The following is a 23788-nucleotide window of genomic DNA, read 5'->3' on the forward strand; positions in this document are numbered from 1 at the left end:
ATTCACTAAATTTATTGCTGCTTCATTTAGCCACACATTTTGAAAAGTCATGTGGCACAATCTAGTTAAAAGGAAATCATGTCACCCTTTTAAAGCTAAGACGTATATCATTAAACACAGAAAAGTAAAATGAGTTTACCAATATGAAATATAAAACATACTCAATCCCTATAACTGGTGCACGTGCATAATATGAGCCACACAAAATTCTGAGAGTGTTTTGGATAACAAAGACATGGGAATTCTAAGAGTTTCTGTTTCCTCTCTAGAAATTTGTGCCAATTACAGAAATAGGTTGTAAATGCAAAACACATAAGTTGAACAATTTTATTGGGGGATAATTAAGGAGTTATGCTGGTAATTTCAAGAAAGGGTTTGTTTTAAGGCATATGTTAAATCATTCAATATGCTATTATGTTTTTTCCTAGTGAATACATTCATTTAATACATGTTCGTGTCTAGAATTAAATATAAATAGTTTTAGATGGTGAACAGAGCTTGGCAACTTCAGTAAATGTTGAAAACCCTATAATATACATAGGCCTTATTTTAAAAGAGACTCCAAGCTGGCCTCCATTATGTGAGCAGAGTTGCACAAACAAAATCATCTGCTTGTGCCCTTTTCAAGCACCAGTAACTCTGCATATAATTGATATCAAGTCTAACACCTTCATATTCAAGTGACAGAGTTTAAATGTGTAAGTTCTGTTTCCAGCATGCACAGGTACTAATGCCTGGAAGATGTGTTCATAGCACAGGATAACATTGAATGTTTCCAAAAGGAAGCCACTGTTTGAAAATCAGTCTCATATTGTACAATGTACAATTAATTAATGCATTATTAGTGCTATAATTTCCTACAAGTGGTAAATGCCAAGTTTCTAATGGGAACCAATGTGCAAAGAATTGCACTGTCTGTATATCTAGTTATTAGACACCCAGTCCCACTCTCTCCCCAAAGCCCAGGGACTCAAAGGGAGAGACAGACTGATACTCAGCTGCAGACTTGCAGTGTTTCCTGCACATTGCCATCTTCTTCTCTCAGGGCAGACTGGGAATTTCACCTGCCTGGAACTCTCTAGTTCCCACTCCCTCCCGCCAACAATGTCTTCTGTGCATCAGCTGGGCTCTGTTGGGCCCAGAGGCCCCTAGCAGTAGCTAGCAGCACTTCAGCCCTTTTCTGTGAAGGATAGGAAGTTCTGCAAACATGTTAATTTCTACAAAATTCTGCATTGCATAGTGGTGCAGAATTTCCTCAGGAGTAATATGCCCCTGGCTAATGTGTGCTAGTGAAGGGGGCCAGCCAGATGCATCCGCACCCCACCCAGTACATCAATCCTACAAATGAGTTCATGGTCCAAATATCTCTTATGGTAGCTGATCTTCAGCATGAGTGGAGCTATGCTGATTTAGTCCATGGATTATTTGAATGCAGAATATATTTACTACATTAATCTAATCATTAGTTTCATTTCTGAAAGAACTCCTAGTTGCAGAGCTACCATTGAGCGGTGAATCCATTCATATGAATTCACCTCTTCTTGAACATTTCCAGCACTCCACACAGTAAGCAGGGTTCAAAGAGGTCTTCTTCAGTTTTTGCAGTAGGTTGACCCTTCCCCTTCCAGAGCAGGTGCAATCCAAGAAACCACATATGTTTTAACCATATTGATCTCTTGGTTAACATCTGTACAATGACAACAGATTAATTAATCTCTCATATTCCACGGCCAGAAGGCTTGAACGAGCTCATTACAAGTCAAGTCCTTCAGTGAAAGAGAAACAGGAGAGTTACCGACCAGAAGCCTGATTCTCATTTACATAAATGCCACACACACTTTAAGGCACACTTTACACTGCCGGTGTGAGGTAAAAAGACATCAGTGTACAGATTCAGACCTCACATCTGCACACCAACTTTTTACCATGCCTCTAATCGGCCAAGGGATTGTCTGACTAAAAGTGCATAGAACACAGTTAATAACTGGTTACTAGTTAGTAATATTTAACCAGGTGCCTTCTCACACATCTGCTGCACAGCTCTAGTCTTGTAACCAGCTATAAACATGATTCTCCAGATACATGCAAAAGCAGTTCCTACCCATACTTGCTGTAACCATAAGAGTGGGCTCATCCCCTTTAACTCAATGCTGTTAGAAGAACGTGTAGTTTGCCATGGAATGCAGGTGTTACTCTATGTGCCTGGTCTCCAACCTATTGAAGAAGGCTTTTCTGGCTACATCAGCAACCCTACACATTTAAATGCCTATAACTTGCATTGCTGGGCAAGGCACTCAAAACCAGCCACTGAAACTCAACCTTGTGGCCAGCAGGGAATTTGAACTGGATGAATTGATATCTGAAAAGAAGGAAAGCAGGAATGAGGAAGTGATCTGGCAACCACATCATTCAGTCATCATACAAGGTTTTTATAGTAGAGCTAGACGATTGAAATGGCTGAAGGAAGAACCCTATGGCTATGGAAACAATTCTGTGGCTAGAAGTGCACGCATGTTGCTTTTGTCGTTATACTGGTGTAACTGTTCTCCTCAGCCCAGTTTCCTCACAATGGCAAGTATGATTTCCATATTTCAATTAAAAATAACCCATGAAAATATTTTACAGTCAATTCACAAATCCATTTAATTAGGTAATTAGGTTGGGGTATCAAGTGTTCCACAGCCTTTTCCCACTTACATTTGGACCTTGTAAGTTAAGCCAATACACAAGTTCACTATAGCTTATCTTTCTCTGATCTCAGGCATTGCAGAACTTATGCCCCAGAGACCCAGGTAGTGCATATTTCTCTGCTGAATCTGCATAGAACATTCATCATCTCGTAAGCCTGTCTTGAAATCATTTGTCACCACCTTGGATGGCCTGACAACATAGTGGTCAACACTTTTGGTGGTTACTGGTAGATTAGGTCACAGGCATCCACAGGAACATTCAGTAACATCCCTTTGTGCACAAAATGACCCTGGAATCTAGAGTTATTAGCCATAAAAAATCCAAAGGATTTGTCTTCTCTTTCTTTGGCCTAACACTGTTACTTTATTTGAAATCCAATGTGTCTGAGGGAAAAAAATGATTTACCATCATCCTGAAGCCCTGGGTGAAATAATACCTGCTGCATAGAGTTTATTAGCTGAATTTAGTGACAGGCAGGGGAATGAACAGCACTCTAAAGAGAAAAATCTAAAAATGGAAGTTTATATTTCAAAAAAACAAGATTGCACATCTGTCCAGGGAAACAACATTTCATACAAAAAGTGGCCCAATATATCCATGCTGTGGAATTCAGTCTGATGGTGAATAACCTTCACAATCTTGTTCTGATTTTTGCCACAAAGGCATATGAAAGGGCTGTACAACAGTGCTAGCATGCCTAGCATGTCTTATCCAATGACTGGCTCAAAGAAAAGGCCTGCAGAAGTTACAGGGCTCATGGCAAATCTGAGAAGTAAAATAACTCTTGTTTTATGCAGTCCCTCATGTAGAAAATCATTGTTGACATCACCATCATCTGGGCATGGCTTCATCAGCCATGGCCACAAAGGATGGTCACATTTGGCATTGAAACACTATTAAATGTCCCTACAGTGTTGGGGAACTAGTATCACCACTTACCCTTCCTGTACAAGATCACATTCTGTAATACTCTAGCATCATGACTCTTGCATGATCTGTGCTGGCATCCTCAGAGTCATTACGGCCTGGATGATCACAGCATAGAATGCAATTACTATACAAATCTGTTTCACCTGATTTAGGAAGCAAGGAGCTGGAAAGTGAGCTCCGTGAACAGGCCCATCACAGTTTGAGAGTCCTTAGCAATTTTGAGAGCCTTCAATTATCTCAGTAATCCTACTCACTGGTCAACATAATTTGCTTTATTGAAAAACATACATACACTAGTGTCTCTCACTTTATTCTTCCACAGGCCACAAGACCTCTACCAGGAAGCAGCTTCCCACGTTCTTGGTCTGTCTCCAGAGTGATACAGCAATTCTCTTGTCCACAGGCACAGGAACTCCCATATAGGCAATACAGCCATCAGCTCCACATACAAAGTTAACAGTGGGACTGACTACCTGGAGGCGTTTCAGCTACTCACTGTCAACCCCAATAGCCATAGGCTACGTCTAGACTGGCATGATTTTCCGCAAATGCTTTTAACGGAAAAGTTTTCCGTTAAAAGCATTTGCGGAAAAGAGCATCTAGATGGGCACGGACGTTTTTCTGTAAAAGCGTCCGTGCCAATCTAGATGTTCTTTTGTGAAAAAAAGCCCCGATCGCCATTTTTGCGATTGGGGCTTTTTTGTGCAAAACAAATCTAAGCTGTCTACACTGGCCCTTTTGCACAAAAGGACTTTTGCCCGAACGGGAGCAGCATAGTATTTCCACAAGAAGCACTGATTTCTTACATGAGATCGTCAGTGTTCTTGCGGAAATTCAAGCAGCCAGTGTAGACAGCTGGCAAGTTTTTCCGCAAAAGCAGCCATAATGTTGTCACACCAGGAGGAAGAGTTTAAGGAGCAAGCCAAGAGGTCTGTCCTTTGGATAGTTTGGTTCAGTAGTGTAATTAAGCACAAACCTCTTCCTTAAGACTTGTTTTCAAATACCACCTCAGAATGCTCTCTGGGTGGTATCATCCTTTTTACTTGACTCTGCTCAGCTTTCATAATCTGAAATATAAATTTCACAAAGTTGCAAGAAGTAATAGCATGTAACAAAGTAAGTAAAATAAACTTACTATATTTGTCTGCAAGGATTTTTTGAGGAATATTCTATAATCATGGTTTAAATAAACATTTGTGTGTGCTTACTACTTAAACTGTGAAATATAGTTCAGAAAAAAAAATGCAGGCTATAAAACCTGTTGGTGTAAAGATAAGCACTTTATTTAATATCCAATTAAATGTGGTCACTGGAGAAATTACAGCTTATGAAACTTTATCAGGAAAAGATTAATCTATTTCAGGCTTAACCCAAAGTGTCATAAAAGAACTCATGAATTTAGATAGGAATCCACTTATTATCCAAAGACATTTTCATACTGAGGAAGAACAGCCTAAATTGCTGACTATATTTATACTTTCTTCAATCCAATTTCTATATGCCATAGCTGTCATTGATTTTAGTACAATTATCAAACAAAAATGATGAACAAACTAAAGGAACGTTATGGAGTCTTTTTCAATTCCACAGTAAGTATTCGAAAATGCACAGTCTGCTCATTGATAATAGTTTAACAGCTTAGAGGGTGACTTCATCAAATTTAAAAGAAAGTTCACACCTGGAAGGCAGAAATAATTTTTTAATAGCTTTACAATTTACCATTTTAAAGGTAATTGTATTGTGCTTTGTATTTCATATTACACAGACTACTTTAAAGTCACCCTGTTCATATTATCTGCTTAATGTCCATAACCATTTTAAAATAGGGAGGGAAATAATTGGGTTTATATATTTTTAATTAAATGGACCCTCTCATATATCTAGGGAAAAATCCTTTTTTGTTCACTAGTTGAATTACCCAAGAAACATGAGAAGGTAGCTTTTAGTACAACCGTGTTTGATTTCTCTAGTTGATTTATTTAAATAAATATTTTACTCTAAAATTATTCATGCAGAAGCAGTGGATTCAATGATCCTTTCCAGGCCCCACCTGCTCCATGGTGTCATGCAGGTAACTTTCATGGGGTTGAGCTCAATTCTAGGCAAGGTTTGGCACCTCTGGGCAATCCCTGCATCTAGCCCTGTCCCATGTGGAGTGGACCTAGAAGTTGAACCTCTTTAATCCAGCACCCTCGGGAACTGACTGGTGCCAAACCAGAGAATTTGCCGAACTACAGAAGGTCGATATTATCTAGCACAGGAGTGGGCAATAATGTTTGCAGGAGGGCCACTTAATTTTGGTACATGGTCATGGGCCGACTCCATACTCAGAAAGGAGGGACCTTTGGCAGAAGGAACGTGACTGGGGAATTGCCTCCCCCCAGAGTTATGTTAAAAACACAGCAAAAAGCTCACAGCTCTTGGCTCTGCTGCTACCGTGTTGCCTGGAAGCTGCTTGAGACTGTTACGGCTATTTAAAAGGCTTGTGTCTCCGGCTCCTACAAGGGTAGTGCCACGATCGTGAGCTGTGAGCCATTTAAATAGGATCATGCTGCCTGAGCCACCATCTGGAAAGTTGGTGGCAGGGGCAACAGGATATAAATTGAAAGCAGCCAGATGCAGTCCATGATCAAAGTGTTAGGTGGGATGGATTTGGCCCCAGGGCCGCATCTTGCCCACCTCTGGTCTAGCAACATTACCAATACTTCTCTGCTCTTAGAAGAGATTTAAGGGAAATTAGAGCTAAATATCAGCACAGAACACTGAAAGCCAGGACTGGTGGCAGTAAACAAACTTTATGGGACCACAGGAAACTTGTACAAACTCATGATAAGTGGACATACAGCTAACAAAAATCATGCTGGACCACGGACGTTGCTGGACTAGAGTGTGCCGGACTAGAGGTTAAACTTGTAAATTGCCAAGCAGATTTCTGAGATTACACAGCAGGCAATTGGATTTGCTACTTATCAAATCTTCAAAGATTTGTAGCAGTAATTTTAGTGGCACTTTCTAAAAGTCAGCTCTTCATCTCTTGATCTTTACACAGTAGTCATCAGCATATCTAAGAAATCCTCTTTCAGTGTATTCTACAGTCTCTTAAAATCATAGACTCGTAGAATTGGAGGAACCTTGAGAGGTCATCAAGTCCAGTCCCCTGCACTCATGACAGGACCAAGCACTATTTAGAGCATCTCTGACAGGTGTTCATCTAACCTGCTTTTATATATCTCCAGGGATGGAGATTCTGCAACCTCCTAGGTAATTTATTCCTGTGTTTAACTACCCTGATAGTTAGAATGTTTTTCTTAATGGCCATCCTAAACCTCAATGTTGCATTTTAAAGCCATTGCTTCTTTTCTACTGAGGTCATTTTATGTTATGTGAAGATATATGCCATAATTCCTAATGTACATGCATCATGAAATCAAATGTGAATTTATTCATTCAGGTTCAGTGAGAAACTAGTTCTGAACAAGAAAGCAAAATATCTTAGTTAGGACATACACAAGGTGATCAAGCATCTAATATTGGTAAGAAAACTCCTTTGATGTTCTGGAGATGTAACTTAAAGTTACCAGTTAATACAGTACAGCATTTCAAATGGATTTCTGAATTCAACTGCCATTTTCAGCAACTGATCTTCATACTGTGTTACTGTTACAAATGAGTTTCTATCAGGAACAATCAGAATTATTACATCTTTGTTTCGAGAACAAAAACTATAAAAATAAAAAAGTGAAAAAATGAGGTAAGCATATTATCTTCCCTCAGGCAATATCTTCCTCATCAAAAGAAGTTTCTACTATGTATGAAAATAACATTCATTCATATTAGGCCCTGCTTTTGCTCTCAATTAAGGCAATGGCAAAACTCCCATTAAGGCACACGATCAGTGAATAATTCACATGGAAGAAGTAAACCATGAGTGACATAGCCACACGGGAACTGTCTCTGTCTCACTGACCTAAAGAGCTACTTTTATCGAGAAATATGGTGATAAGACAGCAATGAATTTGAAGTATAACATTAATCCTTTCCTTGCGCTTTTCTGTAATGTTCACTGCCAAGATGAAGGCTAGGGAAGAGTTTTATGTTTGACTCTATTTTTATGTAAATCTATAATGGAAAAGTTGGAGCATGGAATTGGAAGTTAACTCTGATTATTTTTATTCCTCGCTATGACACTTGTGTGACTGCACCTGATAGTGCCTCAGTTTACTCTGTAACTGGGATGAATATAACATATTTTAGAGGTATTGCACATTAATTAATTCTTACACAGCACTTTGAGAGCCTTGGCTAAATGCTGTTGTTAATAATATTATTTTCGTTTTTTGAAGATTATCTGGATATCATAGAATCATAGAATCATAGATCTGGAAGAGACCTTACAAGGATATCATCATAGATGGTCAAATATCTAACTAGAAAAGAATCTTGTATATTTCAAATAGAAAGAGAATCATCTTCTTCGCCCTTAGCTTTTATGGGAGCATAGGCCACCAACAATTTCTTTCCAAGACTTAGAAAGAGAATGCTACCACATATATTACACACACTAGGTATGTCTACATTACAGAGGGGTTTTTTTCGGAAAAATGGCTGTTTTCTAAAAAAACTTTAATTACGTCCACACTGCAATAGCATTCTTTCACAAAAAAAAATCAAAAGAACAGAGGGGTTTTTCCAGCATTGGTAATCCTCTTTCTGCGAGGAAGATGACTTTTTCCGAAAGTGCTCTTTCGTAAAAAGGCATGTGTGGGCAGGGAAGAGGGAGTTCTTTCGGAAAAGGAGGAAAGAGGAAAAACCACGGGCGTGCTGGTGGCCACTCCATCCATAGTAATCACAGTTTAAATGTGAGGTAGCATCCATTCAGTGTATCTTTCAAAAAAGCAGATCATTCTTTCAATGTGCTTTGGCAGTGTGGACGCTCTCTTTTGGAAGAAGTTTTTTCAGATGATCTCTTCCAGAAAAGCTTCTTCTGAAAGAAGCCTGCAGTCTAGACATAGCCCAAGTTACATACCTATGGAAGCATTAGCAAAACTAATACAGTCTGCCCAACAACTAAGGGACATAAAACAAGAAAGTTAATTGTGTGCACAGGACTAATTTTCATGGGCTTGTGATATTATACAATATGTTTTAGTGAAAATCCAAAGGTATTTGGCATGTAACTGCATAAACCTATTTTATACCTCATCTGCCTTCAAGGAGCTTACATCTACCACCTATCCCCATTTTAGTTCCTCTCATAATACAATTTATTTTGGATGACTTAATGAGAGTATTGGATTACACGCCCAATACATGACAGCTGATACTATATCTTCCTTTTGTTCCCTAGCAAGAGGATTATTGTTATAGTCTAAGGTTTATAGAATTGTGAAACTATATGTTATATGGAGTCAGTCTACACTAGTCACTTCTTGATTTATACAACAGCATCAAGTTACATGAAATATACATGCCATTTGTTATACAAAAAGGCTAAGAAATAGCTGATTGCAACATTCTCCTTGGAATAGGATGTAAACACTACTGTTGTGTTCCAAAGTCTCTGTTTTGAAAGGTAAGGAATATTGTGAGGATTTCACTTAAAGGTAAAAGTACAGCTCCTTTGTGTTTGATCACCTTGAATTTACTTAATGTCAACCAAAACAGTCTCTTTTTCATACATTCCCATGGAAAAACTCATGAAATAGAACACATCTTTAAAAAAAAAATAGCCTGCAGCTTTGAAGCTCTGGAATTTCTCCAGTGGGGTTCTAGCTGGGGGACTGGGTTATCCTATGGCAGAAGCTAATGAGAAACAGAGCGGAGTAAGAATTTGGGGAGGCTGACAGTTACGTTCTGGATTCATTCTTGTGTGGAAAGGGAAAAGTGAGCTGAAAAATGTACTTCTGAAGATAATATCCCCATATGCAGGAGGATTAAGGGTGGCAGGGAACATTACAAACCAGGTCTTGCACACAGAAATCTGACTACAGATTGTGTGAATAATGGATTTTTCAGTTTGCCGTTGAATAAAATCTATATATTTTAAATACATAGAAAGAGTCAGAGAAAAAGGAAGAGCAGCAGTGACTTAGTATGTGTGACTGCAGCCCCCCACTTTCCCAAAATGGTGCCCTTACCCCCTCCCCCTTGCACCCACCCTTCCACTCCCAGCTCTGACTCCTGAATCCCTACACAACCCCCTGCCCAGGCCCCCTATGCACTAACTGCAACTGTCCTCTATTCTTGAGGTACCTTGATGGTGACCCTATCAACAACAGAAAATTAGGTTGTTATAACTATGTGTCTTAGAGGTGTGAAAAATTCATAGCACATAACTCACCTAATCAGATGTAACTCTAGTGTAGACAGCACTAGGTTGATGGTAGAAGTGATCCAGCCACTAGAGAATCCCCCTTTCCCCCATCAACCTAGTTATTGCCTTTTAAGATAGATTACCTACGCTGATGGGAGAACCACTCTCTTTGGTGTAGGTAGCACTGCGTGTTTTAAGTTAGATAATTCCCTAGTTAATAGGGAAGTCATTATTCCCATTTTACAGATGGGAACTGAGGCACAGAGTCTAATTGATTTGCCCAAGGCCACACACAGCAGTTAATTAAATCCAGAGCCGCTGATTAAATCCAGGTCTCCCAATTCCAGACTAGCGCATGAACTATCCAACCGTCCTTCTGCCCATTCTGACAGCTACCTTCTGCTTACAATGATTTTCAAGACCTCACTCTTGCTCTCTTCCCCCCTAAAACTGCTACTAGTTCCGTGTCATTTTTTCAGTGACATGATTTGATTCTAGACTGGCACTTCTATGAGGAATGAATAAGATGATGTATTTCCTTGAGTCAGTTTGTCCTCTAGAATGTAATTCAAACTTCAAGAGAAAAGAAAATGAGTGCCAACCTATAGTTCTAGCCAAATCTACTCTTTAATCATGGGTTTTAGTCAGGCATAGTCAATCAAAAAAACACTTTCTTTACCTGTTCTCATGATACACAGAACTAGCTGCACCAAATATAAATATGTTAGAATATCTAACATTTTTGGAATATATAAGTGCAAAAATAGATTTTTTTTCTGGATAGATGGTATTGTAGCTATTTGAACTAAAATAATCTCCAGGATGCACAAGAAAAAAAATCAACTACAACTTTAAAAAAAATTACAATACAGACATGCGTTTTTAAATTCTATCACTTCTTGAACATGTAGTTGGCCAAGTATATAGATGGAAACAAGATATAATCTTTTCATCGCACAAACCTCCATTACAGCCATTTGCAGAAAATACAGAAGGATATGAATAGCAATTTTTACCAACAGATTGGTTCAGCTAGAAATGCTGGACCTCAACAATCTGGAATCTGTGTTTCAGCTCCACTTCCTTCATAGTTTCTACATTCGTTTTCCCTCACAAGTAAACCTTGCTTACATATTTAATATTTGCTATGAGAAATTAAAGTAACTGTAATAACTTGATCAGCAGGAATGATATTGTATATTTCTCTCACTGAAATAGCAATGTTTTGCAGCTGCAAATATTGCCTCTTTCTTCTTGTGAGTAGAGAAGGAAATGTTAGTATGCTGTTCCATACAATAACTTGAGTATCTTGCATTCTGTTTTTAATGCATGAAATAATATGGTTCAGTACATGAAATTGTTATATATATCAAATACAATTAAGAATTTTGAAACTGTATGGATACATAACGTACATACGTTTTTACAGATGCATTTTTCTTGGGACGGGGCCAGTGTCTGCTTTAATTTGGAAACTATCCCTTTTCATACAAAGTTAACCAAGAATGACAGGAAATCAGATGCCTATGTTGTTATCTTTTCTGAACTTTTTTTCTTCAGAATAACTGTTAATTGCTTTTCTGGGAAGCTGTTTTGCAATACCATATGGACAGATCTTCTGTATTTTGAAGCACTAAGCAAATGAAACTTTAAGACGTGGAAGATCAATAAGTTGTGAAAATATTGGGGATGTTTTGTTTTCATTAACAGTAACTGAATGTATGACCAACAATAAATGGTGTTTGACTCCACTGGATGCATTAACCATGATTATTGGAGAGCTGACCTTTTTAATTCCATTTATCAAATGGCACACATCAGTCATTTCTTGGGTTGAAATTATCAGTGCTCTTTCCAGCCCTCCACATTTTCCTTTGGTTCTCTGGCTCATCAATCATATCTGACCTTAAGTGGCTCATATGTTCAGTGACAGCAACTTCATGTTACTCTAAATCAGGGCTACTCAACATACTGCCTGCGGGCCACATGCGGCCCACAACCCATTTGTTTGCAGCCCATGGCTCAGTTTGGGTTTATGCAGTCTGGGCTTAACACGTGGCCGGTAGGTTGGGTCCTTTGAACATGGCCTCCACTGGGAACACGCTCCACAACGGCGAGTCAATATAATGGTCTTCTGTTGATATGCATTTTAGTAGTTACATTCCTGGAGTGTCATTTCTCATTAAAAGTACTGTCACATGGGTGGAAATTGGGTAAATATTGCATTTTATTAATATCAGCAGAACTCACTTAAATGGGGCTTGTGTGTTGTGTAGTTTTGCCTTAATCTTTGTATACATGCCCATCAATGTGAAATAAGCTATTTGCATGTATATGCAACCACACTTATGTTGAGGCCCTTGGCATGTGCTGTGACTATCATTGTGGCCCGAGGCTTCCAAAGTTGAGTAGACCTCCTCTAAATAATTAAAGACTGGGAAAAGAAACTGTATACCAAATTAAGGAAACCTTTTTGGTGAATAATTTAGAAAAATCCCAGACCATCTTTAGGGCTTTCTTCTGCACACATTGATGTACATATGAGCACAAGGTAGGGCTGCAAGCAACAAGCCCTAGGCTTATCGGGTAGTTGAGTCACTACTTGACTTGTTGCTTCCTCCCACCCTTGCTTCCTCTGTATCAGAGGCTGCAAAGGGGGAGCAGGAACTGGTGCTGGGGGGAGCCGGAAGCCAGCACCATCTCTGCGGGGGGAAGGGGAGGCAGAGACATAGCAGTGGAAATGGTACAAGTGGAGACTGCTTGAGTCCTCACTCACCCTGGGTTCCCCTCTGTGCCTCTGCCTTTTAAATGTAGTAAGAGCCGCAGACCCTACACACCAACCCCCTTTTTTAAATCTATGTTCTTAAGTGTCAGAGCAGGTACAAATGGGAGCTTGAGAACCCTGCTCACTGGAGAACAATGATGTATTAAATCTTATGCAAATCCACAAGTAGCCTCTACTTAATTGCATTAAATGGCCGTGGTTCCCGATACATGTCCTGATACTTTGTGTTAAATTTTAAAATATCCCAATGCATTTACAATTATTTAAAACAGTGAATGTTAACTGAGCAGATAAAAAACAATATGCAAGTAGTCTGAAGATATATTTCTTTAAAAGGTTTATTAGATAATATTTGGCAGTCAGAATTTTTTTAAATTCATCCATTAATATCAAGCAGTACAGATTGATTAAAAATTCTACCAAATTTTGGCTTTCCAGTTCTAGAAATCTTAATTCTTGTATCAACATTGTTATTAGCTTACTATGCAGAATGAAAGCATTGCAATCCTGTATAACGGAACTCTATTCACATACCTAATATTGCTTCTAGATTATTCACAAAAGCAAAGCCATCCAGTTCACTTGGGAGGAAAAGACAGAATGCACCCTTTTTAATAAAATATAGAATTCTAACATTCATTAAGATCTCTTCCTCATCCTAAAAATGTAAACCTTTTGAACCGGTGGTATCTGTAGGAAAGATCAATTTTACTAACAAGTGGAGTTGAGTAAAAGAGACCCTTGTTGCAAAGCTCAAAATATATGTCTTTCATTAAATACAAAAAAACAAACTTGGGAAAATACTGGCAAGAAGCTGCATAAGTTAAGGAAGTCCCTCAACAATCATAACTTATGTGTCCAGTTATCAGAGATTCTCCTACAGTGATTATTGTACTAGTCAAAGAATAACGAGGAATAACAAGTAACTCACCATCACAACCAATGTAGATTACGCACTATATGGAAAGGGATACGTACAAAACGTTTAGAATCAAAGCAATATAGTTCTTGATTTTGCAAAGATGTCAAATATATTTATGTAGCATTTTCCCACAGAAGAATGTTATTTTATACAAAGGGTTAATTTAATTGTTTGGTTGGGAATGGAAATAGTAAAAAATAAAGAGCACTATAATATATAATCAGATAAAAGCTTAGAAGACAAGACCTCAATCCTGCAAACATTGCCAAATTAACTCTATGCACTAGTAACACTGAGTTCAATGAGCCTGCACAGGTGTAAAGTTACTATATGCATCACTGATTGCAGGATCCTGGAAGAGGAATTCATAAAAGCTATCTTATCTTAACCAAACAATGGATTACCCATACAATAGTCTTATTACATTTGGTTCACCCTGTGTTTGAGATTTCCAACACCACTTGCCCATTCCTTTTTTGTAATCTGCACTAGTACATTCTCCTAAGTAAAAATACAAATCTCCATACATCCCCTATACATGCATTCAATGGACTAAAATTTATGGCTGTTTCAGATCACTGAACAAAGTTGTATGTATTTTGTTGTTGATCCCCAACTCTACAGTACTTCAGTACAATCGACAACTGTTATTAAACTCACACCGCACTTAATTTCATTATATAACAGAATCAAGTTTTCAACCTCTTTTAGCAAGTCTTAAATCATCTAAAAAAATTACTGATTTATTGTTAAATGTGTTCACATTGCATGGACCCAAAAAACACCTTCCACAGTTCATCTGTATTTCGTTCCTGCCTGGTGAGACATCACTCAAAACATCAGGCTTCAGAGGAGAAAAACTGTGGTTCATTTCCCAAAACTATCAGTTTCCTGGACTCTGGGCAGGTCTACCCTACAGGGACAAGCTGATCTAAGCTACACAATTTGAGTTACATTAGTAGCATAGCTTAAATCAATGTAGCTGAGATCTACTTATCACTGGGTCCACATCGTGGCTGGGCTTACAGAAGAAACTCTCCTGTCAACTCCCCTAACTTATCTTGTTCTGGAGTACTGGAGTTGATGAGAGAGTGATCTGTGGTCGATTTAGCAGGTCTTCACTAGACTCGCTAAATCGACCCCTGATGGATCGCTTGCATGCACCATAGATCCACCCTGTAGTGAAGACATAGCCTAAGTGGGGGTACTGAAGAAGAGAATGGTGTTCCACTATTTCCCTGAAGTTACCACTTACACAGAGAACCAGGGCTCCTGAATTAAACTTCAGACCTTTGCATCTCATTGTGCTGATGCAGAGTATCTTCCATTTTCTTGACTGATACACAGTCTTTATAGTGAAAGCACAAGTATTGATTATGACAATTTTTCCTATCTACTGTGTACTGGAGTTTCGACTTTAAAGACTTGCCAGGCTAGAAGTCAGACTCATGGGAGTTCTGTACCATTGACACCTCCACATCACCACAAGAATCTTGAGCTAGACTCCTGTGAGGGTAGGCTCAACAGGAAGTACCAGCCAGCAGCATCTGAGTGGCAGTTCTTCACAACCCACTCTTTAGCGGGCACCAGCACATAAGCTAGAAGGCCATGACAGGGAGCTGTCTGAGCAATAAAACAGACTGTTTCCCTTTCTCTGCTTGAGACCTTGCATGTAAGAGATCCCAGACTCTAGCTTCCGACTCTACCTGTCTTGTGACACCTGACTTGGTTTTCCCTCTGCTTGTCTCAGACTCTGCCTTCTGAGACTACCCAACCTAGCCTGATTCCCACTTTGACCACTAGCTCTGACTGCCCATTTCTCAATCATGACATTGCTTTTAGATGAGATGTAGCTACATTTAAGTTTTTCCTCACATGCATATATGTTGTCTAATTTTTTGGGGGGGTTACTGTTTTATTTTATTTTATTTTATTTTATTCAACATCCTTGAATAAAACTCACTGAGAAAAAATTTTACCTCATGACATCCATAATTAGCATGAATTATTGAAAAATGGTGGCTAGTGCCTGCTGCCAGACACTGATGAGACGACGATGGAGAGAATAATGGATGCTTCAGTTCACTGACAATTCTGAAACAAACATTGGGTGGAACTAAACGTTTAGTTTCTCTTGAAAGTAAACATTTTCTTCCAATTTTGAGCATGTGTTAATGTTATTAAAAAACAAAATTGAAGATAGTTTCAAAAAATAAAAAGTTATTTTTAACCAAAAAAAAAAATCAAAAGAATATAAGAACGGCCATACTGGGTCAGAGCATTGACCCATCTAGCCCCGTATCCTGTCTTTCGACAGTGGCCAATGTCAGATGCTTCAGAGGGAATGAATAGCACCTGTAATCCTCAAGTGATTCAATTAAAATAGTTTGTTTCAAAAAAGTCAAAGGAAATATTTAATTTTTTCAGATATTTTGGCGGGAGGGGTGAGGGTTTAAGGAAATTTAACAAAACAGACCTAAATTCTTAAATACTGTGTGTCGATAAACATGCATTTTTGCTGAAAAAAATATTCTGGCAAAAAAAAAAATCACCAGCTCTAAATGTGGCAAGTAATTACTTCAATACGCCATCACAGTGAGTTTGTTATTCAAGCAACGCCCAGTGATTTCAGTAGGGCTACGTCTACACTACAAGTTTTGCCACAAGAGCCTATGCAAATGAAGTGCAGATTAGCATTTTCTCGTGCTTCATTTGCATACTCTCTTCTGATCCATTTTTGTGTGAGGGGTTTTTGTGCAAAAACAAGTATGGACGTTTCCTTTTTGCACAAGATCGGTATACCTGCTTTTTTGAGTCCACACTGCTTGTTTTTGGATTGGAAGAGAGTATGCAAATGAAGCGCGAGAAAACGCTAATCCATGCTTCATTCGTATAGGCTCTTGTGGCAAAACTCGTAGTGTAGACGTAGCCTAGGAGTTTGCCTGACCAAGCAGTGAGGAAAAATGTAATGAGGAACTCACCATGTAGTGCATTATGCATAACTTTTGTAGAAATTGTGTAAGCAACTTTATGAAAAGGAATAAAAAAGTGTTCCAAATATGCTGTTATCTGAATTTCACATAAATATGTTCACATATTTAACAAAAACTGCCCTTTACACCATTAGATTAGTAGCCACTTCTCAAACAGAATTCCTGGATTTTCTGGTTTCACACTACTAAGCAAAGCAGAGTTATCAGAGGGCAATACATATTTAAAACTCATGTTTTCAACATAATAATAAAGACTAACAGACTACAATATAGTATTTAAAATGCAATTCAAATACAAAGGCTTACTTGTCATTTTAATTTTTATGTTTTTTTCTAGCATAAAATTTTTTAAGAAATAAGAGGCTCTTCCTTTCTTGCCTTTTTTCCTCTATACTACAGTATCACATTTCTCTGCTCTTCTGTGCAGCACATTAAGTTTTTATCCACTGTAATATAATTCACAAGTAATTTACAGTAAAATACAAAATGTGAAACAGCAGTACTTGAGATGAGAGACCATCATTTATGCAGAGCAATATCATAATTTTGAAAGGACCAGGAGGTTGGGTATGGATTCTGATTAACACTGATGAACCTGATTCCTAAAGTCTAATATCTTGAATGAGTAACCGATACCTTTATGCATGCAGTCTCTCCAAGATAGTCTCATTAAAACAATTTTTTAAAAATGTTATAAGCTTTACTTTGTGTCAAGATATTGAAAGTTTCCATATCTGATTAACAATATTAAATGAGGTATTGGACTACATTAAAAATCAACCCTTTTCACATAGTGAAAAGTAATGGTCCATAATCAGTATTCAGGTACTTTTATTTCCAGTTAATTATAATTGTACCACAGCCAAATGAGGCCTGTTGCACCCAAAACCTCCAAGAATATATCAAAGAAGAGTTTGTACCACAACAGAAGAGACACACTTCATCTTACACTGCTTCTTATTTTCTGTTTTACACTTGATCCTAACTTTGACTGCTTTATCATCTGTTCATTTTTCCAGCTGACTGGTCCTCTAGACTGGTAAATGTGAAAGCGAGCACAGTTGCTAGAGCTATCAACAGACTTGGGACACAACAGTATTGCCAAACTCAAGCATTCAAAAACTGTAACTCAGACCTCAGAAAGTGAGGAGATTGCTTACAAAATCATGAGGTTTTTTTTAATTAAATAAAATCACATTTTTCATCTTCCGATTTATTCACATTTAGAGGATATACCCAATTTGTGAACAAGCACCTCAAATTCAAAATAAAACCTCAAATGCCTACAGAAAAATGTTTTCTAAAAGAAGATGGACCCTATCCAATTTTACTCCCTGTGATGCAGGGAACTACCATTCCCTTTCTATTTCCTTCTCTACTTGGACAGGGTAGGCAGCTGCCCAATTCAAGGTCCCCCTGTCTCTCATCTCCTACTTACTCCCTATATTCACTTAGCTCACACATTTCCCTTTCTTTTCCACCACAGTTTTCTGCCTTTCACACTTTTCCTACTTGCACATTTCCCTTTGATCCCTCAATTTCCTTTTGCACCCCAATTTCCCTGCTGGAATAAAAGGCAGGTTAAAATAGATCAGCTAACATGATTGAACTAATACATTTTAAAAATCTAGTATACAAAAGCAGTGTGCATTATTTAACATAAGTTAAACTGCTCAATTTAAATTCCCTCGACTTGATCACATTAACATGTTATTTAGGGTGTGTCTAGACTACCTAGTTTTGTCGACAAAAATGGACTTTTGTCGACAAAACTATACCAGCGTCTACACTACCGCTGAGTTCTGTCGACATAATGTCGAACTCTGTCGACAGAAGGTGTTATTGCCTGTAACATTGCGTCCAGACTATGGAGTTCTGTCGACAAAGCAGCTTGCTTTGTCGACAGAACTCAATGTGTCTGGACGCTCTTTGTCGACGGAAGTTTTGTCGACGGAAGTTTTGTCGACAGTATCTGTCGACAAAACTTCCGTCGACAAAACGCGGTAGTCTAGACGTACCCTTAAAGAATACACTGCCTTTTCTGAACTGGTCTCTTAATACATGCTGGTAAAAATGAATACACTACAACATCATTCAAGCCTAGACAAGGACTCAGTCTGGCTTCTGCTTTCCATACTTCCCTGCATTCCCCACAATTTCCTGTCTTATTTCTTAACATGTTCCTCTTCCCAACTTCCATCACAGCCTTACTTCTGACCCCTGCCTGGCCCTCACATGGTGACTAAGGGACTGTCATCTCCTGAGACCTGCTTAATTTCAGCCCCATTGGAGAGAATGAGAGCCTCATTTTCTTCTGCAAAGGGAAGAGGGACATGCTGGTTATTATGCTGAGGGCATCTCTGACATCAGTCCTATTGACAGAAACAGGAAATAATGGCCATTTTGGATAGAGGGCAAAATGTTGCGATGTTGAAAGCAGAAATAAAAAATTCATTGAGACTCTTAAAATTCCCAAATATCTTGAGAAATATGATAAAATTACAAGAGCTTAAATATTAAAGAAGAAAGAGAAGGGATGAACCAATATGCATGGAAAATGGATGAGACAAGATACTGAAGACCAGAGCCCCAGGACTTGAAGCTGTGATAATCTATCAAATTTGGTTAATACATCTCCCTGCACTGACAGAAAATATAGAAACATTTTCTACTCTATTTGTGACGGAAATGCTAGCATAGAATAAAACAAAAAAGTATATGAATAATATTTAAAACAATAGACTTCAAACTTTGTCAGATGAAATGGCCATACCATCTTTTCAATATTTGGATTCCATCTCCAAATCCTCACAAAGGTCTGCGATACCCCAAAAGACATTTCCCTCCAAGTCACTAAAAATGAAAAATTCTTATACATTGATAGTATCTTGTCCATTTACCAGTCTACCAGCATCTAAGCAGCTAATCTGATTGCAACTAAAAAGGCATGTGACATGGTATTAACTTACTAAATTTCATATTACATCTTGTCTTATTCACCCACTGCTTTTGTAATTTTATGAATTGGACAGTTAATTTCCAGAATCATCCCAGTAAGTTTCTATAATGTCTACTGGATCACAGACTACATAATTTAGTATCCATTCTTTGAACAAAATGAGGCAAGTTCGGAAAATACATAATTCACTGCAACTTCACTGGATACCAAGCAGGTCAAAATTATTTTACAGGTGAAAAATTCTGAAGCCAAAATTGAAATGGAAAAAACTAAGTGGCTCTTTACTGGTATTTCTGCAACTTAGAACATAAGAACATAAGAATGGCCATACTGGGTCAGACCAAAGGTCCATCTAGCCCAGTAGTCTGTCTGCTGACAGTGGCCAGCGCCAGGTGCCCCAGAGGGGGTGGACCGAAGACAATGATCAAGTGATTTGTCTCCTGCCATCCTTCTCCAGGCTCTGACAAACAGAGGTCAGGGACACCATTTCTATCCCCTGGCTAATAGCCTTTTATGGACCTAACCTCCATGAAATTATCTAGTTTCTCTTTAAATTAATCCTAAGGATGCGGCACACACATCAAAGGAGAAAATCTGAAAGAGCCAGACAAGGGCACATGGTTCTGTTATTCCTCAAATACCTCCTTCATTTGGGTATCCAAGCATGTATTTGCTCCAGAAAAACAAGGGAATGGCATGACTGAATTGTCAGCAGCACATGCCATTACTTGAATTTGAAATACATATGTGAGTGCAATGGTATTTTGTGCAGTTGACCCATTCCAGTGGCTACTGAAAATCTTACTCAAGTCTAAATTGATCACTTTCAAGGCCAAAAAAAAAATCACTTCACTTTTGCTCTGAATTGCTGGATAATTCACTAAGCGAAAATAATCATAGGATTTGAAGGGCCTGAGGGGACTGGCTGAAACAAAGCAATTGCTTTCATAGAGATTTGGTTTCCTAAAAATGTAAAGAGGCATTCATTGAAGAATAGGCCATTTAGAATCCCAATGAGAAGGCAGTAAAGCAAGAGAGAACCAAAAAGCATTCATTTTCCAATATGAGAGGCAGAAAAATTAAAGCAGCTAAATAATCACTATACCTCTCAAATAAGAGTAAAAGAGATAATGATCTCTGCCTTGATATAGTCCCTGCCATTCAGGCCAAAGAGAGAAAATACGCCAAACCTATAAGTGGTGTAAATTGGCATTGCTCCATTGAAAAATCAATGGAACTATGCCAATTTACATCAGCTGAAGATGTGAAACCAGCAAAGGAGGATTCTGACTTTACCCTGGCAAACTTCAGTACACCATGAAGAAAACTCACATATGGTCTGCCAATATTTTATAAACAAAACAAAAAAAAGAAAAAAAAAGAAGGAAAAATTACAGAATGTGCTTTCCCTCATGTTGGAAAGTGAATGCTTTTTGGATCTCTCTTGGTTTGCTGCCTTATCACTTGGATTCTAAAAGACCTATTCTTAAAAAATGGAGTTGACTGGTGCATGCTTCTAAAATATTATATCTGATGGGGACAATGATGAAATATGAAATTTCCCCAAAACAAAGGACAAATCTTTAACAGTACATATAACAGAAATAAGAAAGCCATACTGGGTCAGACCAATGATCCATCTAGCCCAGTATCCTGTCTGCCGACAGTGGCCAATATCAGATATCCAAGTGGGAGGGAACACAACAGATAATCCTCACATGACCCCTCCCATCACCCATTTCCAGACAAAGAGGCTAGGGACACCATTCCTACCTATCCTGGCTAGGGACACCCATCCTACCCATTGATGGATCTAACCTCCATGAATCTATTTAGTGCTTTTTTGAACCCTGTTAAAGTCCTAGCCATCACCACATCCTCTGGCAAGGAGTTCCACAGGTTGACTGCGCAGAGTGGAGAAAAATTTCCTTTTGTTTGTTTTAAACCTGCTGCCTATTAATTTCACTGGATGAACCCTAGTTCTTAGATTGTGGGAATAAGTAAATAACTTTGCATGTAAGCTTTTCTAACCTGAAAAGTTGCTGAAAATGTTGCCTGTAAGCTTGCTTGTTTGTCACAAATGGTCACATTTGTATGTTTATTGGCTTTTTATAAGAGGCTGACTTGTGAGAAAATATATCATATGTATTTTTGTCTTAATCTCTTTAGAAATCATTTTGAAATGGACACAATTGCAATGAAAGCAAATGATATGAATAACCAGTACTCTTCTTAGTCTCTCATCTCATTTTAATACTAACATTGATTATATATGTTATTTACTTCGTGAAGCAATTTTGACGAAGACAGGTAAAACTATACCTAAAACTAAAACTAAAACCCTAAAACTATACCTGATCATTTGTCATAGTTCAATGAATGCTAAAGGGAGAAATCCATTAAAATATGGCAAAAATTAGAAGTAACAAGCAGGATACTTGAACAAGTAAATTAAATTTTATGTCACTATAGTTTTCCTCAGAACGTAGGCTTAGACAGCCAGGGTACATCTACACAGTACCCTAAATTCAAAATAAGATACACAATTTGTACTATGCAAATTTCATATCTTATTTCAATTCTATTTTGAAATAGCTTATTTTGAAATTTGGTGCATCTACACAGTGCCAAATTTTGAAATTACACGCTATATTGAGACATCCCTTAACCCTCGAGGAACATGGGTTACAAGGATGCCGAAATAGCGTGCCCATTATTTAGAAAAATATTTTGAAGTAACGAGCAGCTTGTTAAGATTCAGGGCAACTATATTAGGATACTGCTAGTATCACAAAATAGCCGCACTTTGTAGACATACCCCCAGAGTAGTTTCAAGTGATTAATATTCCATAACTCATGTTAACTGAAAATTAGCACTTGTAAGGTGCATCTGAGTTCTAAGCCTTTATCTCAGATACGATTTTAATCTAACTACTAGGTTATGATTTACAGTGTATGACATTAAATTTAAAAACAAAACAAAAAGTGTTAAAGCCACTATATAAAATGTTTTAAAAGAGGAACAGTTTGCAAATGTTAAATACCAATACTGTGTTGGTAATGATATGAAATATTTGGCAATATATGAAATATGTATTTGGCAATAATATGAAATATTTTAAAATGCCTACCTCTTCTTGCTTGGGAATGTTACATTTTTCCATCTTGGTCATATCTGAATCAGACTTATTAGAAGGTACTCCCCTATATGACGAGCAGTGCTTGTTACTTTCTGACAATAACTTTAGTTTTGGAGACTCATCAGGAGCCTGATCTTGACCGTCCATTGGTCTTACATAAGCTGTTGGTTTCTGCTGAACTATATTAGGCTTTGAAGCAAGTGAAGGAGGGAAGTTCTGAACACAGTGCCCAGTGCTGTGTTTTGCTGACCTTTCTTGAGCCTGAGACCCTATTTCTGCATTGTTATTTAGTTTTGACTGCTGTTGTGCTCTACTAGCACTGTCTCCAAGCACAGATCTTAAACTACCTTGTGGTGCCGCACTGGCAGATGATGATGTGGGACTCGATACAAAATGTTTAAGCTTTTCCAGGCTGGTTTTTTGGTTAGCCATTTTGAAATCACTGTTGTGTGACTCAAGCAATCTGTGCCCATGCTTGCTTGCCCTCTGCTGGCCATCAGAAACATTTTGCCCAGCTTTCTGCCAACCCATTTTGGGGCTCTTGCTTTGCTGACCAGACAGAGCTGTTGGAATGGAAGATGAAGAGCTGCAAATGGAAGGAGTAGGCTGTGGTCTTCCATCTGCAATAAAATGTTCATCAGTTTTGTTCACAGGTGCCTGAGAAATCCCAGGTTTTGGAACTCCAACAAGATGACTCTGGTTGGATCGATCTGTCAATAAGTCCTTCATTTCATCATAGTTACCTAGTGTATTCTGGATACGATTTGAGAGCTCATCTCCCTTGTTAGTCTGCAAAACAAAACAAAACAAAAATCAAATGTTCTGTAACAATTAATGTAAAAGAAAACCATTCCATTTGTGCTTTTCTCCTTAGTGAAGCAGCACGGCCTTATTCGGCAACACAGATGAGGAACGAGATCAAAAATCATTATGCCTCTGAAGACACTTGTCAACATCTTAAATCTACCCTGAACTGGAAAAGCTGTAAAGAGCCTTAGAGTACATAAAAAAGAAATCCATCACTGGTGTCACACTATAGTTAAAATATATTACCT

At 38.2% G+C, this 23788-nt stretch overlaps 1 protein-coding gene across 7 annotated transcripts in view; it reads right to left on the reverse strand.

Moving 5' to 3' along the window:
- AFF3 (ALF transcription elongation factor 3) overlaps positions 1 to 23788 on the reverse strand; it is a 561437-nt gene that overhangs the window by 375295 nt on the left and 162354 nt on the right. For all 7 annotated transcript variants that reach the window (XM_075916945.1, XM_075916939.1, XM_075916954.1 and 4 more), the window contains one exon: positions 22725 to 23522. In XM_075916945.1, coding sequence (XP_075773060.1) covers positions 22725 to 23462 — 738 coding nt within the window. In that variant the 5' untranslated portion in view covers positions 23463 to 23522. The remainder of the gene's footprint in view (positions 1 to 22724; positions 23523 to 23788) is intronic.

This window comes from Pelodiscus sinensis, chromosome 1 (assembly GCF_049634645.1).
Source record: "Pelodiscus sinensis isolate JC-2024 chromosome 1, ASM4963464v1, whole genome shotgun sequence".
NCBI classification, from domain to species: domain Eukaryota; kingdom Metazoa; phylum Chordata; order Testudines; family Trionychidae; genus Pelodiscus; species Pelodiscus sinensis.